Source organism: Bactrocera tryoni, unplaced genomic scaffold (genome assembly GCF_016617805.1).
Source record: "Bactrocera tryoni isolate S06 unplaced genomic scaffold, CSIRO_BtryS06_freeze2 scaffold_11, whole genome shotgun sequence".
In the NCBI taxonomy this organism is placed as follows: Eukaryota; Metazoa; Arthropoda; class Insecta; order Diptera; family Tephritidae; genus Bactrocera; species Bactrocera tryoni.
This window is the reverse complement of record NW_024395824.1, coordinates 21,348,855-21,368,658: the sequence shown is the minus strand read 5'-3', so window position 1 is coordinate 21,368,658 and position 19,804 is coordinate 21,348,855. Positions and strand designations below refer to the sequence as shown.

At 33.5% G+C, this 19,804-nt stretch overlaps 1 protein-coding gene and 1 pseudogene across 1 annotated transcript; one reads left to right on the top strand and one right to left on the bottom strand.

The window, feature by feature from the left end:
* The first annotated feature begins 10,279 nt into the window (after nucleotides 1-10,279).
* LOC120779861 lies at nucleotides 10,280-11,654 on the top strand. Its single transcript, XM_040112218.1, has 4 exons — nucleotides 10,280-10,412; nucleotides 10,447-10,475; nucleotides 10,542-10,754; nucleotides 11,649-11,654. The coding sequence occupies exons 1-4, from the start codon at nucleotides 10,280-10,282 to the stop codon at nucleotides 11,652-11,654; spliced, it is 381 nt and encodes a 126-aa protein (XP_039968152.1).
* A 3,804-nt stretch (nucleotides 11,655-15,458) lies between these two features.
* Nucleotides 15,459-19,506, bottom strand: LOC120779860 (annotated as a pseudogene).
* Between the last annotated feature and the right edge of the window lie 298 nt (nucleotides 19,507-19,804).

Sequence of the window (19,804 nt, the reverse complement as noted above, 5' to 3'; positions counted from 1 at the left end):
CTTTAATAGAAAAGCAATAATATAGAACCGTTTTATTTGCACCGGGAATATTCCACAAGGTACGACCTTCCAACAGGTTATGGGCCCAGGTGCAAATTCCTGGGAGCCGAGTAAAATGAGTGCGTCATTTTTTAATATTGAGAAATTAGATGAATCTAATTACGATTCGTGGAGTCTACAGCTGCAAAGTGTTCTAGTGCATCAAGAATTATGGTCCGTTACGTGCGGAGAGACTTCTTGTCCAGTCGAGGGTGCAGATGAGAAAAGCGTGTTACTTTGGAAAGCAAAGGATGAAAAAGCAAAGGCCACAATTATCCTTAGCATAACACCTATGCAAATAAGCCATATTAAAACCTGCAACACAGCGAATGATGCATGGAAGCGATTAAAAGAGGTGCACATACCAGAAGGTCCGGTAAGAAAAGTGACATTGTTTAAGCAGCTAATTGCTACTCGAATGGCTGATGAAGAGTGTATTCAGCAATATGTTTGCAAGTTTACAACACTCGCAGAAAAGCTAAAAGAAATTGAAGTTGACCTGAAAGAGGAATTGATTGTTATTATGCTACTGGCAAGTCTTCCAAAAAGCTTTGAAAATCTGGTGGTTGCTTTGGAATCGCGTGATACGCTACCATCCCTTAATGCAGTTAAAATCAAGCTGATAGAAGAAGGCGAACGAAGAAAAATAAGCAATTCTGTATATACCGAAAGTAGGGCGCAGGCGTTCATGGCACAAGAAAGCACATACGCTGAAAAAAGGTGTTTGGTTAACGCAAAGTCAAATGACACAGCAAGTTCAAATAGCAAAAGCAATGGCAAAAGCACACGATCGAACCTCAAATGCTATTTCTGTGGAAAAAAAGGCCATTTCGCGGCACAATGCAAAGAGAAACAACGAGAACATTCTATGCAACAAAATGTAAAGAAAAATGGTCTGTTCGTCGCAAGCAATGACCGATTTTTACATAGCGATGCTTGGTGCGTCGACAGCGGCGCTTCGTCACACTTATGTTGCAACCGCAACATGTTCGATAAGTTTGAGACACGTGAAGAATCAATCATGCTGGCGGGCGACAATAAGATGATAGCAACAGGCAAATGGGTTGTTAGATTAAAAACAAAGAAGTTTGACGTCACACTTGTTGATGTTCTCTTCGTACCCGGTTTGCATTGCAACTTCATATCAGTTTCGAAAGCAGTAAGCAGCGGCTACATTGTGGAGTTCAGGCAAAATACAGCGAAAATTATGGACAAGCACGGGGCAATTATATTGAGTGCTAGCAAGGTCAGTGATTTGTATTTACTTGAAACAAATAAAAACAAATTGTATTTTTCGAGGAAAACTATCGATGATGCGATGAAGTGGCATAAGCGTTTAGGTCACTTAAATTTTGAAAGTCTACGGGAGCTGAATAACAAGAACATGGTGCTTGGTTTAAAACTAAAATTATCAGCAGATGTGAAATGTACTTTGTGTATGTCTAGCAAATGCAGTCAACGGCCGTATCGAAGTGCACAAAATTCAGCAGCAGAAGTGCTGGGAGTGGTACATACCGATGTGTGCGGTGCGAGATATTTTTTGACATTCACCGACGATAAAACTCGCTACATTTTTGTTTATTTTTTGCGACACAAAGACGAGGTGTTTGAGAAATTCAAAGAGTTTAAGGCGATGGCAGAGTGTCAAACAGGCAAAAAATTAAAAGTATTGAGAAGCGACAACGGAAAAGAGTTTGTCAACAACGCTTTTGATGAGTTTTTGAAATCAAATGGGATATTACGTCAGCTGACGGTCCCCTATACACCACAACAAAATGGGTTAGCGGAGAGGCTAAACCGTACGCTTATCGAAATGGCAAGATGTATGATGCTCGACGCTGGCGTTGAAGAATCATTATGGGCCGAGGCAGTGCATACGGCAGCATACTTGAGGAACCGATCACCAACTAAAGCGTTAGGCACGGTGACGCCATACGAAGCATGGCATGGTCGCAAACCGACAGTGGCGCATTTACGGGCATTTGGGTCATATGCGGTGGCTCTTGATAAACGTCAACATGATAAATTCAAACCAAAGGGGAAGGAATATACAATGGTTGGCTACGCAGATACAGCGAAGGCATACAGATTGTACAGATTGATCGAAAATCAAAATGCCTAATTGTAAGCAGAGATGTATACTTTATAGAAAGGGCAGAACGTACGCAACATTCAGACACAGCATTGATTGAGGGTATTGTTACAAATGCTGATGCAAGAGCGAATGATATCAGTGTTGAGATTTATGATACGCAGTCAAATAAAAATGTTGACCTTGTTGAAGTGGGTTCCGATGATTCACAATCAGAAGGAAGTAACGATGATTTTGAATCAGCACAAGAAGAGTTAGTTGCAGCGAAAAGGTTGCCAGGCAGGCCAAAGTTTATTCGTACTGGAAAATGTGGTAGGCCAAGAAAGGTATACAATTATTTAAGTTTAATGACTACAAACGAAATTAAGATACCAAACACAGTCGATGAAGCGTTATCTAGTGAACATTCAGAACAGTGGTTTAACGCGATGAAAGACGAATATGATGCGATGCTCAAGAATAAAACATGGGAGCTCATAGAACTGCCTAAAGGGCAAAAGGTTGTGAGAAATAAATGGGTATTCTCTATTAAGAGGGATAAAGAAGGCAATATTCAGCGTTTTAAAGCTAGGCTGGTAGCGAAAGGGTGTTCGCAAATTTATAGCGTTAATTATACAGAAACATTCTCTCCTGTTGTTCGCTATAGTACCATTAGGTTGATATTTGCTATTGCAGCAGAATACGGATTACATTTACACCAAATGGATGTCTCTACTGCTTATCTAAATAGCGAATTGAGTGATGAAATTTTCATGTATCAACCAGAAATGTTTGTAGACCAGCGTTACCCAAACCATTGTTTAAAGCTAAAGAAAGCTATTTACGGACTTAAACAGTCAGGTCGGCAGTGGAATATAAAATTAAATTCCATATTAAAAGAAATTGGCTTCAAGCAATGTGAAAGTGAGCCATGTGTATACATTAACCATCATAAAGACCAGATTAACATAATCGCAGTATATGTGGATGATCTGTTAATTGCCTGTTCCGATATCAGTTACATGCAGCATATTAAGCGTTTGATTGCGGAAAAGGTTAAAGTAGTAGACAAGGGCCAAGTTCAACATTTTTTAAGCATGGAGATCGAAAGAGATGGCGAAACTGGGGCAATAACTATATGCCAAAAGGGGCACATTAAAAGATTACTACTCGAACAAGGCATGGAAGATTGTAGATCTACATCCATCCCATTAGACCCTGGACATAAGGTTAGTTGTGAGGACAAAACGTGCAAAATGGCTGACCAGTCACAATACCAATCAATTATCGGTTCGCTTATGTATATAGCTGTGTGCACGAGACCGGATATCTTGCACTCAGTGTGTAAGCTTGCACAGCGTAATACAAAGCCACATGCGGAGCATTTAGCAGCGGCGAAGCGTATATTAAGGTATTTATGTTCAACGCAAGACAAAAACTGAAATACTCTAGGACCGGTAAACCAATCGAATGTTTTGTGGACGCAGATTGGGGCGGCGACGTAGGTGATCGCAAGTCGTATACAGGATATGCCATCATCATGGCAGGTGGAGTTTTTCGTATGAATCTAAAAAGCAGTCAACAGTAGCCCTCAGTAGCACCGAGGCCGAGTATATGGCTTTGACATGTGTTGTTAAAGAAGCCGTTAATTTAAAGCAGTTACTTCGAGAATTATATATACCGTATCCTGAAGCGATGATCGTGAATTGTGACAACTTGAGTGCGATGAATTTGGTAAAGAATCCCGTCTATCATTCACGCAGCAAACACATCGATATCAGATATCACTATATCAGAGACATCTATAGAGCAGGCGAAATTGAACTAAAATATTGTAGCAGCAGTAATATGATTGCTGATATTCTTACTAAGAATTTAGCAAGACCAACCCATGAGAAACTTACTGAATTATTGGGGTTGAAATAAATATCACAGATTAATGTTGCACGAATATGCTCATTGAGGAGGCGTGTTGGAAGGCAACCCTGTCAACTCACATATTCATACAGCCCTGCGTTTTTTCATTTTTACTTTGAATGTACTTTTTCTAACTTCACTTGCGTTTTGACTTTGAACCAATAAACTTCATTTTGAACTTTAATAGAAAAGCAATAATATAGAACCGTTTTATTTGCACCGGGAATATTCCACAAGGTATGACCTTCCAACAAATAAGCTTTTCGGAATCAATATTTAGAGCTGCCCAAAAATATAATAAAACTATTCATTCGGTAACTAATAAGAAACCATTTGAAGTACTTTATAATAAAATCTCTCATGATATTTTACCAGACAAACTTTTATCAGCACAAACTAAGATGCTAGAAAGACACAATAAAAATAGAATTAATAAAACATATTTATGATATGAGATGTTATATGTGAAAAGATTACAGGATAGAGAAATAAACTAAATCCTAGATACAAGAAACAGGTAGTAAAAGAAGACTTAGGGAATAAAGTTAGAATTAACTACAGGAATAGAAAGTACATAAGGATAATATTAAATCTTGATTATACATATATTTTTAGAGGATGATACCCTTAATTATTCTATGTAGCATTAATTACTAATATACTGACAGACATTGTGGGCTACACGAGAGAAGATTACGTATTATTAGAAGACGGAGATGTAGCCCTGTATAATGACTACGGAGATATTTTCCACATCACTAATTTAACATACTTTAGAGAACTTATAAGTTTAGACACAATTTATTATAACAAAAAATTCAGATATAGAAATTTTAAATAAAATACTGAACAAGACAAAGCATATATTAACGATTTAGACACAGATCCGAAAATGGAACTCATAGAAACTTTATTAGAACAACTACAAATTAAGGATACAAGATATAGGAGAGGAATAAATGAAATAAGTACACTATGGAAGTGGATAGCAGGAACACCAGACCATGACGACCTAGTGTTAATAAATAATAAATTAAACGAATTAATTGAAAATAATAATAAAAAATACACAACAAATTCTAAAATTTTTGAAATTATTAACCAATTTACTGAAACAATTAATAATATTAATGAAAACTCAGATATTAAAATTCTTACGAAACGAAAAAATTACAAATATATACAATAACTATGGGAAAAATGGGAATTTTAAACCAGAAAATTTTAAATTTAGACGAGATTAAAAGCATAATTAAAAATGAACATGGACGATTGACAATAACTGATTTAATAGATATTTCAAATTTTAAAATAGTACAAAATAAAGATGTAATAGTTATATATATTAAGTACCCAAAAACTATATATGATTGCAAATATTATGAAGTAAGAGCAATTACACAAAAAATGGTAAATTCATAATTGATAATGAAATTGCGAAATGCAAAAAAGATTATATAAATATAAAAAACTGCAAAAAAGAAATGATAAATATTTATTGTAAAATTAATAATAAAAATACTTGCCTATCAGATATTTTGTCCAATAAAACAGGAAAATGTAAAAAAATTAAATAAGAACATAAAGACATAGATATAATTAAAGAAGGAGCAATATTAGTCTTTGGAAATCATACTATAGATGACTCTGCTATAAATGGAGTTTACCTTGTAACATTTGAAAACTATACAAACATTGATAATATAATTTATGAAAATATTGATTGTAAAATTTGGAAATATTCAAATATTAAATATTTGAGAATATCGATAATTCGAAAACAATCAGTTTATGAACCCATTCGAATTTACAGCAGTGATGCCATAATTTCGAACATACCTTGCCATTTTTGTTGAAGTGAAGTGATCGTGAAGTTTTTCATATTTTTATAAAAATAACATAAAAACCAATTTCTCTTGTTAAATTACTAAACAGCATCAATAATTACGTATATATAATTTATAGAAAATATATTTTTAACATCTAAAGACGTGTAAAGTGCAAAAGTGAATTTTTGACTTCGGGAAATACGATATTTTTCTATTAAAACAAAGAAAATATTGTTTGTAAAAGCACGCGCTTAACATATGTATTCGTAAAGTAGAACTAAAAACGAGTATTTTAAGACATTTCGCGTGAAAATTGGTGCACGTTTTCGGAAAAGCCGCTCTGCTGAACATTTACCCTTTTTTGCATTTCGCAATTTCATTATCAATTATGAATTTACCATTTTTTGTGTAATTGCTCTCACTTCATAATATTTGCAATCATATATAGTTTTTGGGTACTTAATATATATAACTATTACATCTTTATTTTGAACTATTTTAAAATTTGAAATATCTATTAAATCAGTTATTGTCAATCGTCCATGTTCATTTTTAATTATGCTTTTAATCTCAGTCTAAATTTAAAATTTTCTGGTTTAAAATACCCTTTTTTCCTATAGCTATTGTATCAATCATAGTTTGTAATTCAGTTATTAGGAACTAATTTTTTCGTTTCGTTAGAATTTTAATATCTGAGTTTTCATTAATATTATTAATTGTTTCAGTTAATTGATTAATAATTTCAAAAATTTTAGAATGTGTTGTGTATTGTTTATTATTATTTTCAATTAATTCGTTTAATTTATTATTTATTAACACTAGGTCGTCATGGTCTGGTGTTCCTGCTATCCACTTCCATAGTGTACCTATTTCATTTATTCCTCTCCTTTATCTTGTATCCTTAATTTGTAGTTGTTCTAATAAAGTTTCTATGAGTTCCATTTCTGGATCTGTGTCTAAATCGTTATATATGCTTTGTCTTGTTCATTATTTTGTTTAAAAGATCTATATCTGAATTTTTTGTTATAATAAATTGTGTCTAAACTTATAAGTTCTCTAAAGTATGTTAAATTAGTGATGTGGAAAATATCTCCGTAGTCATTATACAGGGCTACATCTCCGTCTTCTAATAATACGTAATCTTCTCTCGTGTAGCCCACAATGTCTGTCAGTATATTAGTAATTAATGTTACATAGAATAATTAAGGGTATCATCCTCTAAAAATATATGTATAATCAAGATTTAATAATATCTTTATGTACTTTCTATTCCTGTAGTTAATTCTAACTTTATTCCCTAAGTCTTCTTTTACTACCTGTTTCATGTATCTAGGATTTAGTTTATTTCTCTATCCTGTAATCTTTTCACATATAACATCTCATATCATAAATATGTTTTATTAATTCTATTTTTATTGTGTCTTTCTAGCATCTTAGTTTGTGCTGATAAAAGTTTGTCTGGTAAAATATCATGAGAGATTTTATTATAAAGTACTTCAAATGGTTTCTCATTAGTTACCGAATGAATAGTTTTATTATATTTTTGGGCAGCTCTAAATATTGATTCCGAAAGGCTTATTAAATTATATTCTTGTTTAATACATCGCGGAATTTCAATTATTGTTGAATGTACCCTCTCAATTTGACCATTCGTGGTACACTGATTTGGGTTACAAAATAATATTTCTATTTGAAGTCTCTGCAACAAGGAACTTGTACCGTAGTGAATCCCGGTTCATTATCAATTGTTAACTTCTTTATATTATATTAAGGAAACTTTGTAATATTTCTAACACTTTATCTTCTAAATTAATCTTATCTTCGATTTGCTTAATAACCAAAAATTTGGAATAGCTATCTGTACACGCAATGAATTTTAAAGATTGCGCATAGAATGTATCCATGTGTATTGGTATTCCTTCCTCTGTATGTATTGGGACCTGTCCAATTGGTATTTTTATAGGATGTCTATCATATTTGTTTTTATTACAAATGTCGCAATTGCTTACATACAGGCATGTTCTGGAAATCGCACGATTTAAATTCGGCACCGAATTTGCAAATCGCCTGAATTTGGTAACATTGTTCCACAATTCGCGCGAATTGGCTTAAATTCGAAATCAACTACGAAACAGCTGATTGTGTATTGACAAATAAAATTTATTTCAAATAATTTTACAAAATGAGTTTATTTTCGATTGCTGCATATTTATTGACCAAAAATGAATGGGAAAGAAATGAGAAGGTTTGGCGGCGAATTTTAACGAATCATTCCAATCCCTTGGATATCCCAGATTCCGTGTAAGTACATATAAAACAAAGTTTTGGTTTTGTTGCCTATTACAGGATAAGTAAAGAAGCGTTCCAGGGAATTGTTCGCGATGTCCAACCACTAATAAAACCGTCATCTATTATGGTGGAAATAAAGCTTGCTACTACTTTGAGGTACCTTGCAGAGGGAGGATTTCAGCGCTTGGTAGGAAAAGACACCGACATATCCCTTGCAGGAAGTTCCGTGTGCAAAATCTTACATGAGATGCTAAATTCTTTCGAAAAAGCACTCTGTCCAAAATGGATTCGACTACAAATGAGCGAAGATGAAATTAAAATGTCCAAAGCACATTTTTCAACAATTTTAGTATTCCCGGAATAATCGGTTGTGTAGACGGGACACACATAAAAATTACGAAGCCACACCAAAATGAGCATTTGTATTTTAACAGAAAGGGTTACTTCAGCGTTAATACGGCTGTTAAAAATAAGATATCCTAAAATAGTTTAACGAACCTTTTACAAACCTTAGATAGAGCAGGTATTAAAGGACTGCCGTTATGTGCAAAGACTCTTTTGATTGTTATTTGGCAATACAATATAATTTTAATTTTCCAGAGTTTGATTTCCTAGACGATGTAGAAAAAGTTTCTATAGATGTAGAAATAGATGGACTTAATTGTATAAAAGTTCCAATAGGATATTATGGCCAATTTTAGGTCATGTAGTAGGCTTCCCTAATACAATTCAGGAATGAGTAAGCCAGCGAATGCAAATGACTTTATTAGGGAATTTTGTGAAGAAAACAGAGTTAAACTAGGATCTGGGCTGAATTTGAAAGAGTTTAGTGTTAGGCTTTTTGTTTGTGACGCACTGGCTCGCGCATTCGTCACTGGTGTAAGTCACACACCGGGAAGAATGGCTGCCTTGAATGCGTTCAGGAAGGGATTTATAAAGAGAGGAGAGTGTGTTTCTCACAAACCGTAAGAGAACTTAGGACTGATAGTTCATTTAGGAATAGAGTAGATATAAGTCATCATTTAGACGATTTTAAGCAGGGGGAAATTTGCTAGAATCTGTAAATATTAACTTGGTTTCTCAATTTCCGTTAGATCCAATGCATTTAGTTGATTTAGGGGTTACTAAGAAACTTCTTCAGTTGCTTGTTAAGAGAGGGAACGTAACAAAAATGAATGAAAAAATGTTATACATATATTAACTACTACGTTCCCTCTGAATTTTCCAGACGCAGTAGAGATCTGGACGAAATAAGCAACTGGAAGTCCACAGAATATCGTCAATTTTTGTTGTATTCGGATATAATTGTGTTAAAAGATTGCATACTGGACGATTTGTATTATCATTTTCTTTTGCTACATTCCGGTATTCGTCTTCTAAGTTGCGAAAAATCTTGTAGAGTAGAATCCACTGTTGCCAATGAATTGTTAAAGGAATTTGTTAAGTTATTTAGTAATTTTTATGGACAACATTTGGTTAGTTTCAATATTCACGGTCTTTTGCATTCAACTGATTGCGTTAAAAAATTCGGACATCTAGATAATTTTTCGGCATATAAATTTGAAAATCATATGCAATATTTGAAACGTACAATTAATAATCCCAATAAGATTTTACAGCAATTATATTTAGGAATATAAGAAAGAAGAAATTTTACAGATTCTAGCGAAATTCCTCAAATAGATAGGTTTATTATTAATTGCAAAAACGATACAGATAATTTATTTTTTAGCAATAAAATAGGGTCTTTGAAAATTATCAACCAACAAAACCAACCAGATACTTTTGGTTGTCTTATTTTGACAAAAGTTGGTGATGTTTTCAAAGAGCCTTTGGTGTCCTCATCTGGTTTAGGTATTGTAGTAGGTGAAATTAAAGATGAGGACATTAAATTTATTAAAAAAGTAGACTTAGCATTTAAATATTTTTCTATTCCAATAGGAAATAAATTTATTTAAATTCCTCTATCGCATAATTTGTTTTATAATTTTACATAGATAAATGGATTTTTCTTTCCCTATTGACACCTCTTCCTCGGAGAACATTAGTCCACGGCAGCGAGATGGTAAAATGACTTTATTGTACTTATATGTTTTTCATTGTAATCATTTTAACTTTCTTTATTGGAAAAGAAATGACCCAATTTCGTATCGCCGAGCCCCATTCGCAGCGTATGGCCACCCAACTCCAACATAATATAAGTGGAGATACTGCGTCGGTACTGCAGAAAATCCTTGAAAGCCTTGGTAGAATAGAATCTCGGCAGGAAGACATAATAAAACGGCAAGAAGACATGATAAATAGCTGTAGAAAGCGCTCTTGCTGAGAAGGTCTTTGATGAAATAAAATTATTATATTTTAAAATTATTTTAATTATTTATTATTTTAAATTTCAGATGCCAGAACGTGCGGAGATCCAAGTACAAGGTCAATTGTTGCGGGAGTGTAAGGTGCTCTCGTCAAAAATCCACCGCAGTGTAAGCCGCATCACTGGCGAAGGAGTGGGCGAGGAGCAGATGCTTTTGCAAAGCTTGCTCTCCATGTCGTCAGAGGAAACATTGCTGAAGGTGGAGGAGCACCTTATACGCCAAGTTTACTCTGACGCTATGGTAAGTTTGCCTTTCTTTCCATATATATATATGTGACCTGTTCTACGAAAAGGAAGCTAACGTGCGAAAACTAGTTTTCTGGGAAACAGCTGTTAAAAATAAACAACTCGTTTCGTCAGTTTCTCGTTATCTCATTAATTGTTCTCCTTTCCAGAGGCTTCAAGGACATCCAGTAAGTGTTGTTTTTGGTCGGAATATTATTATAGTTCATCGTGTAAGTTTCTAGTGTGAAACATTTAAAAAAGTTTATAGCTTTTATTTCAATGTATTTTGTTCATTACAAAGAAATTATATTTTTTCGTATTTTTACTCTTCTCTCTCTACATTTTTAGGGAACTTTCAAACAAGTTATGACTTTTTGGATTCTATCACGTGAAAAAGCATCTCATCTTCCATCCGAATCAACTAAAACGTGAAAATTGATTTTTTGACACCTAAGCCCCCTTTCCGTAGACCAGGTCACATATATAAATATTTATAGATGAATTGTTCTAAATCTTAAATCTACCAAGGACTCGATAGAGAAGGTGATGCAATCCTTATTTAGTGACGAGTTGGTGTGGCTGTACAACTGCGATGGAAAATCGGGAAAAAAGGCCCTAAACAAATTAAGAATAGTGGATATCACTCTCGGTAATATTAATCTATTTTCATTCTTTCCTTTTTAGTTTTCCTTTTTAATTTTCCTTTTTTAATTTTTGGTTTTTAATTTTTCCTTTTTAATTATTAATATTTTATATAGCTGCATTTGCAAATATACAAGATAAGAAAATTTTAGCTGTAAGACATTTTGCCAGTTTAAGCCATAATCGATATAAACATGTAAGACGTAATGTAAGGATTTAGATCCTTTTAAAATTTAATTTGAAGTTTTTTTTATTATTATATTTATAGTATTAGTAGGTACTATTTCTGATTATAATAACAGTAAATAAAATAAGAATTAATTAATTTTTTTCTTAAAATAGTCTTTTTTTCATCTTTATTTTATTATAATCTTCTTTCAGGTATTTGTCTTTTATAATATTTGTCCACTCTTTTATTTTCAGGTTGTAATAATTCTTTTTTCTTTAATTAATCTTTTTTCAGATATTAATTAATTATTATAATAAATTTTATGTAAATATGTAAAAATAATAAATAAAATAAAAATTTTAAAAATTAAGTTTTCTTTTAAATTTTAAGAGTAGGAGTTAAAAAATGCAACCCTACATCAGCTGTTTAAAATGCAACCTTGCATCAGCTATTTAAAAAGAGAAAATGCAACCCTGCATCAGCCGTCGATTGGGGATATTAGAGCAGGACAGATATACTTTTTTATATGACACTGCTGAATGAGAGCAACAAAGATGTATGATCACATGTATACGTACGTGAGTGGGTAAAATTGTCGCTCGGCCTATGGCAAAGTACACATGATTACCCTATGGATTATCCACTTTCTTACCCAATGATTATCTGGTTTTTTACCGGCTCATGGTTGGCAGGGTACATACATATTTATAGTACATACATTCATAATAACAAGTGTCGCACGAGTTAATACTTTAACCTTTAACCACAACCTTATGTTTCAGTAAACATTAATAAAAAAACATTAAAACAACTTTATCTTAAAACAATAGAAGCTCACTATCAGTACAACAAACAATAACAACCCAAATATTTATTTAACAACCAGCATCTCAATAGTATGAACAGCGATAAGCATAGCCTATATAAGCAACTGGAACAATAGCCTCGAGGTCACTTTATCATTATCGACTGCCGAGTAACAAGTTACCACTTGTAACACTTGTACAGTTTAAGTGTAATATATTCAATATTGAAGTACATGTGTAAACGGTGAAATATTATACAAATAAAGGATCAGTCAGAACCAATCTCATTGGCTGACTTAAAATTATATATGTATTTATTTTATTCCTAACGAGTAAATAAATTAACTCACGCATCTTTCGCATGGCCGAAACTTACGCTTTGTCAAAGAGTCGATGTGTCGAAGCACTGACACGACGACAAAGCGTCACAACATTGTGTTGCTGGTAGAAAATCCGAGCTGTGCCGAAAGAAGCTAACAAACGATTTTCACCGCTTCCCTTGCTGCTCGAACAGTTTCGCCGACAAGCTAGCGTAAATATGTAAGCGTTAAACATTTAAGGCAACCTTTTCCGAACTCGTATAAGAAGTATAACTTCAAAAAATGCAATCAAAACTACGGCAATGCAGTAGTACATAATGCTGCTTTAGAATAATATGAATAGGACCAATCTCTATTTTTGTGGATTATCCAGATCTTCTTTACCTTACTTTGAATGTACATAAGACAAGCGATAACACTGTGGAACATTTTTGGGATTATTGTCTGGGGGGTCATTGCCATTTAAACAATCCGATATTGAGAAAATCGCTTTCTCCGTGAATAACGGAAAGTATGAGTTTACACGACTTCCATTTGATTTAATTTTAAATGCACTATCGATATTTCAAAGAGCACTTGACATACTTCGAGAACATATAGGGAAAGTATACTATGTTTATATTGATTTCGCTCTTTTTTTTAGCATGAGCGGTTTCTACAGACCCGCCTCTGTGCAGCACAAAAAGGAGTGAGCTGTCAGTTGACAGCTGGCAGATGTGAAACATCGAAATTATTTTATACAAGTAATAGGTTAAAAAGTACAGATTATGACAGGAACGAAATATGGTACACAATGAAAGAATACAATATTATGAATTTTTGAATGAAAAGAAAATGATGACAGATAGTTTATTCAATAAACATTTATTTTCTTTATATACAAAATTTTATCCAAATATTTGTTTAAAATCACGTCAACTCAATTATTTTCATCAGTGACTTCCGTAATAGTTACATTCGAAGTTGCCTCTGACGGTATTACTGTGACAATTGGTCGATGATAACTGAAGTATGTTACAAAAGTATTAGACATCACATTGTCAAAATATCTAATAAATACAGCATCTATTGTTGTTCCATATCGTGTAGTACATTCTCTCGGATTGTTGTTTATTTCTAACTAAAATTCTTCTTGGACGAATGATATTAATGGCATATACCCATATCGATATGACTGTCGCCGTGGCGATACAGGCCGTGGTTACGATCATCACGTTGTAGATATATTATTATGGAATATATGGGCGATACGCAGTCTATATGTAGCAGAGAACGTAAAATAATAGCAGAGAACGTTTATCATAGAGAAGGTTCAAGGCACGGAGAACGTAAAAATATTTTTGGCTAACTCGGTCGAGCATTGAATAAAAATTATGCTCAGAACTATATATTGCTGTTACAGACGTATGTTAGCTCTTTTGCTTATATTTTTACACGTTTATATGCAAATATGTGTATTCATATGAATTCTTTTTGTGCATATTTATGAACACAGGTGCAATTAAATACATTTGAATTAATTAACTTTTTCACAGCAATATTCGTAGTTAATGTGAAAATAAGGCCTATTTCTTAATTATTTCTGATATTTGATATATTCATGCTTATGCGTATACTTCATTATATATGTATGTATGTATGTAAATAACAATCTATCATAATATATTAACAAAATTAAATATATTACAATAGTACATAAATCGTATATTTTATCATTCAAAACTTCCACACCATGGTATAGAGGAGTAGGGAAAGTCCCATTCACAATAGAAAAAAGAGCCATAGTCCTTAACCTACCCCTCAAGTGTACGTTCACAATAAAACATCATGGCCACCTCTGGTGAATAAGGGTGGCGAGAGGTCAAAACGGGTTGCAGAAAGCGAAAATGATATAATATAAAATTGTAAATTTATAGTACTATATTTGTACATGTATAAATACTATTTTCAATTTTTCTTATAGAATGAAGTTTAATGCTGTTATCAAAAGATTTAATTATATCTTCTTGATATAAATATATACATTTATAAGCGTTGTAGTTAATTTATTCATGGACAAATTGAAAATTATTTTTGATAATGAGTGTACCAAAAGAGATAACTATTGTGGAAAAATTTGGTATTACATATCATAATAATTCGTCTGAACAGTAAAACACAATTTTCTACTGTAAGATAAATCAAGAGATAATTATAATAGCCTTGTTTTCTGAATTTTAAGTATAAATTTTTGTAATCACAAACTACATACACGTTTTATATGTCAGAATTTAGCTATATGCCGGCGATCAGGAATCCTACTCGTTCCCAAATGGAGTGTTTGCTTATCCTAACAGATTTACGACATTATTTTTTAGTTCTAAGCTAAGTTTTTAAATAAAAAGGATTCTTAAGGAAAATTTTTTTTGAATTTGCAATATCTATATAGTAGTAAAAAGTAGTTTAAATTAGCTTACGCAACACTATTTTGCCATGCTCAGTAGCAATACTGGCATAGTATTTAAAAAAATAAATGACTGTTCGAAATATATTCCGTTTGAAGTTATTCAAATCGATAATAACTTGTTTGGCCCAATTAAAAATACAACTCAAATTCCTTAATTTTTAATAGCGCTTCATTATTAGCCAAATTACATTTATTTGTTTTTTTAAGTTTAAATATCAACTTCCACACCATTCAAAATCGCCCATAATTCACTAGATGTAAAGGCGAATTGTAATTCGCGTAGATGCAAATTTTTTTTTTCAAATCACTGCTTGGTCACCAACGCTGTCAACTTTCATTTGATGAGTGTTATTTATTATTTGCGTAGTTCTTCCCGATGTTCTATCGGTTTTGGTGGAGCTGGTTCCCCCCACTCTCCCAATTCGGCATCATAATATTGCGCAGCACGATATGGTCACAATTCCCATGGTACTTGCTCTTCCATGGAGGTCAATTGTACACCAAAATTCTTCAACCACGGTATGTCGGAGCGAACGGAATCGGTAATACATTCGCGATCGATACGTTCCGTATGTAGCTCACCAATAGGTTGTCCAGGACAGATAAGCTCAGTGAACTTGGCTTTCAATAAGAAGGTAGGATCGCAACGCATGTCTTAACGACGGTATCCCCACCATTTTTCATTTTTGCGCATAACACGATGAAACCAGTCAATTAATTGGCTCAACTGGTAACGCTTTGGTCTGCAAGGTGGGTGTTTAGCATATTAAAAAGTATGTAAATTCAATTTTGCTCAAAACCTACCCAACAGCTTGATAAACCTGACCAGCAGTACCGGGATCCTAAGCGCAATTGACAATAGCTCGTACAACATCCGAATGTGCTCACCGGAGTATTTGCTCTTCAAAAAGTTACTTCCACCCTCAAACACAAAGCTCATTGGTTTGGGACTAGCGTTTAAAGCAGACAAATAATCAAACATTCTACACCAACTTCTTTGCTGATTCTATGAAAAAAAAATAAAAATTACATGGTAAATCTTTTGAAATAAAGTTTAATTTTAGCTTTAAGCAATGCGACGTGCACCTTCCACAAGCACGTCATTGAATTTAAAATTTTGTCTCGAATTCACGACCAACTAAGTTCATAAATACATTTGAGTCCTTCACAGCATCGCGTATCGCTTTTACATCTTTTAAATCATAAAATTGGAACAGCACCTGACCAATTACTCAGCAGTATTAACGAGGCCATGTTTAGTTATTCCGTACTTTTATTGGAATAAAATCCCAACCCGATCTGTTATATATCGTCTCAAGGGAAATTTGCACACTTCTTCCAGATTCAAATAACTAAATAAACCATCGTAAAGCATTTAACCATGAAATAAACTCAACCAAATTGCCTTGCAAAAACCTTCGTTACGATGGCAAAAATGTAAATAAGGCTGTGAATGAGTATAATCTGGACCCCACTATTCGGCATGGTTGCTTATTTGTTCGTAAAATTTTTCTGTGGTGAACATTTATTAACTTACCACAGTTAAAAACAGGCATAAATAAAAAACTTAATTTTTCATGTATTAGCTCATATTGTTCTCATCTTTAAGAATATATATTAAAATAAAACGATTTTCCTTTGAAAATATATTAAACATTTATATATAACCAATATTTTTGGGACAACTTTTCCATAAATTTTAAGAAAATAACACAATGCTACCATTTTCTTGGTTAAAAGTCGGCCATCTTGGATTCCAATAGAAACTCAACCCCAGACTACACTTGACGTTTCCACAGTGGCACCTGTCAGTTGTGCCTTTGCTTACATAACATCAGCTGATAGTGACCTTACTCCTCCTCTACCGTGGTCACAACATTGTGTTGTTGGTAGAAAATCCGAGCTGTGCCGAAAACACAAACGAACGATCGCCAATTGCCACTGCTTCCCTTGCCGCTGTAACAGCCTCTCCAACAAACCAGCGTAAATATGTATGTTTATGTATGAGCTTGCATACATATCGACACAGATTTTTGTAAGCCGCGTAAAAATATACATACATATACTATATATATAAGTTAATATAACAAATATTTATTTCAACATAACAACATTCATTGTAACAATGTCGTTGTTAAAGTTCAACAACGCACAGAAATTTGTTAAAACAAACATCCGCTGCAACTCCCAGAATCGATCGAAATTATTGCTGATCAATAAATAATAATGAAAATAAACAATAATCCACTTCAATATGTTGTAAATTCTGCTGACCATTCAACATCCGCTAAACTCTGCCGTTAAGAACGCCGACGCCGCTGCCGTTGAACCACAGCTAGTTTAGGGTATTTTTAAGATACTATTGTTCAGTTACATTTCATAACTCAATAAAGAAAATCCTAACTGGCGCCCGAGCAGGGACCAACGAGGCTAGAAAAACTTAAAAGTTGAACTTCGTTGGACAAATCGGTGGATTGCAAGTCTTGTCAGGTAAGCCCGCAGGACACCCTCTATATTTGTGTAAGCTGCAGGATCCCTAGTAGGAAGCAAACGGGACAAATTCCGAGTACCAGGAGGAGCGATCACATCAAATTCCCTAATGTAAGTTAGAATTTAAGTAATTTTGAAACATAAATGAATTAAAAAATTAAATTTTGACATTTGAAATTGAAAAGAAAAGAAATAAATAAAGTAAGCCAGAAATTATATCTGAAATGTTAAAAATTTATGGAAAAGAAAATACAGATATAAAGTTTAATTGAAAAAAAAATTATATTTGACAATTTTAAATTGTATACGAAAAAATTTATATTAACATCAAAACATAATTATTAAGTAGAAAATTAAAATTTTATAAAATACTTCATAAAAATATTGAACCTAAGTGAAAGTGAAATGAATTAATTGAAATTGTGAAATTTAAGTGCATATTAAACTACAAATAATTAAAAGTGCGTAAAGCCATAACAAAAATAACAACCGCTGCGTTTGCAAAACAAAAAAAATCCTTTAGCGAAATTTTGTACTCAAAAGTACTGCTTAAATTAATCCAATTCTGCGATTCCTACCCAAAGGACCCTCCAAGACAAAAGGGTAAAACCAGCTACGGGTTTTCAAAAAAAATCGATAATAATAATAATTAAAAATAATGATCGAAAAGGTTGATTAAGGCGAATAAGTAATAAACTTGAAGAAGTTAGAATACTGCAATTAAGTTAACAATATAAAATTAAATTTTTGAAACGAATGGCCAATCCAAACAATTTGATTAGACCTCCAATACTTAATCTTGAAGAAAATCCCCACCAACGACAAAGACAGATACAGGGACAAACGACATATCAAAATAACAGAAATATGACCCAACCTGGCGATTTAACAAATGCCATTCGGCAAGTTTTATGTGAACAATTACCAATTTTTTTGCAACAGACTCAAAATCAAACATTTGATTTTACTAATGTAGAGTGTCAAGGAATTGACCAAGAGCATCCAGGTAATTTAGGAGAATTAGACAAAGCGCCAGATAAAGTAAAAAGTCTAAGATAATTTTCCGGTGACCCAGCCGAGTTTGGCTCATGGAAAAAAAGTGTAGACAGAATTTTAAGAACATACGAACACACAGTTGGTACGGCAAAGTACTTTGGCATTTTGCATATTATTCGCAATAAAATAACTGGTAACGCAGACACTGTGTTAGAATCGTACAACGTACCTTTAAATTGGATCTCTAAATGCCTTCCGCTACACTATGCAGACAAAAGGGACTTGAGTACATTAGAGTACCAAATGACCACCATAGCAGAAGGTGCTAACCAGTCTGTTGAAGAATTCCATCAGGCCGTCTATAAACATTTATCGTTGATACTGAATAAGATAGGCTGTTTGGAACTAGGCAGGGAATCAGAACAATTAATGACCAAGTTGTACAGGGATAAGGCTCTTGATACCTTTATTCGCGGATTACGTGTAGACCTTTCACGTCTTCTCGGCATGAAGGAGACTGCTGATTTACCAACTGCATTGCTTTTATGTTTGAAGTTAGAAAATCAAGCATACCGTACCAATCATGCGTCAAATAGAGGACAACAAAACATATTTAGAAATCAACTCAATAGACCAATGTTAGTACCACGCCAAGTTCCGACTCCTCACTTTTCATATTTTCAATCTAGACCACTTCTTCCACCTAGAATTAGCACACTGCAAAACCCAACTATGAATTCCAGACAATCAAATAATTTTTTTTAACAACCACAACAAAGGCCATATTTTACTAATATAGGTAACCAATTCGCACAGAACCATAACGTACAACGACCATTATACCAACCATCTCGTCCTATGGTTGCCAAACCACAACCACGACCAGAACCGATAGACATTGACAGAAGTAGCCAAACTAAGCAGATTAACTACATGAACCGACCACAATTTGATTTAGGTAAAAGACCACCCATGCCACGGCCGAGATAGCCAAACGACAAAGGAATTTTAATATTCAGACAGACACTTATCAACAAACAGATACAGAAGAACCAACTATGGCTGATTATCAACAAACTATCTCAGAACAAGAAGACCAGACAAATTACGATGAAACACTTTGCAACCAAACCGAAGTTATTGAAAATTGTGACCAAGAGCAGCAATCCGATTCTATTTATCTTAATTTTTTAGACA

What these genes read in the sequence shown, in the direction of transcription:
- LOC120779861 (XM_040112218.1), top strand. Translation starts at nt 10,280, where the DNA reads ATGACCCAATTTCGTATCGCCGAGCCCCATTCGCAGCGTATGGCCACC. An exon ending in TAGAATAGAATCTCGGCAGG is followed by an intron (nt 10,413 to 10,446) that starts AAGACATAATAA and finishes AGACATGATAAA; the next exon opens with TAGCTGTAGAAAGCGCTCTT. An exon ending in AAAGCGCTCTTGCTGAGAAG is followed by an intron (nt 10,476 to 10,541) that starts GTCTTTGATGAA and finishes TTTAAATTTCAG; the next exon opens with ATGCCAGAACGTGCGGAGAT.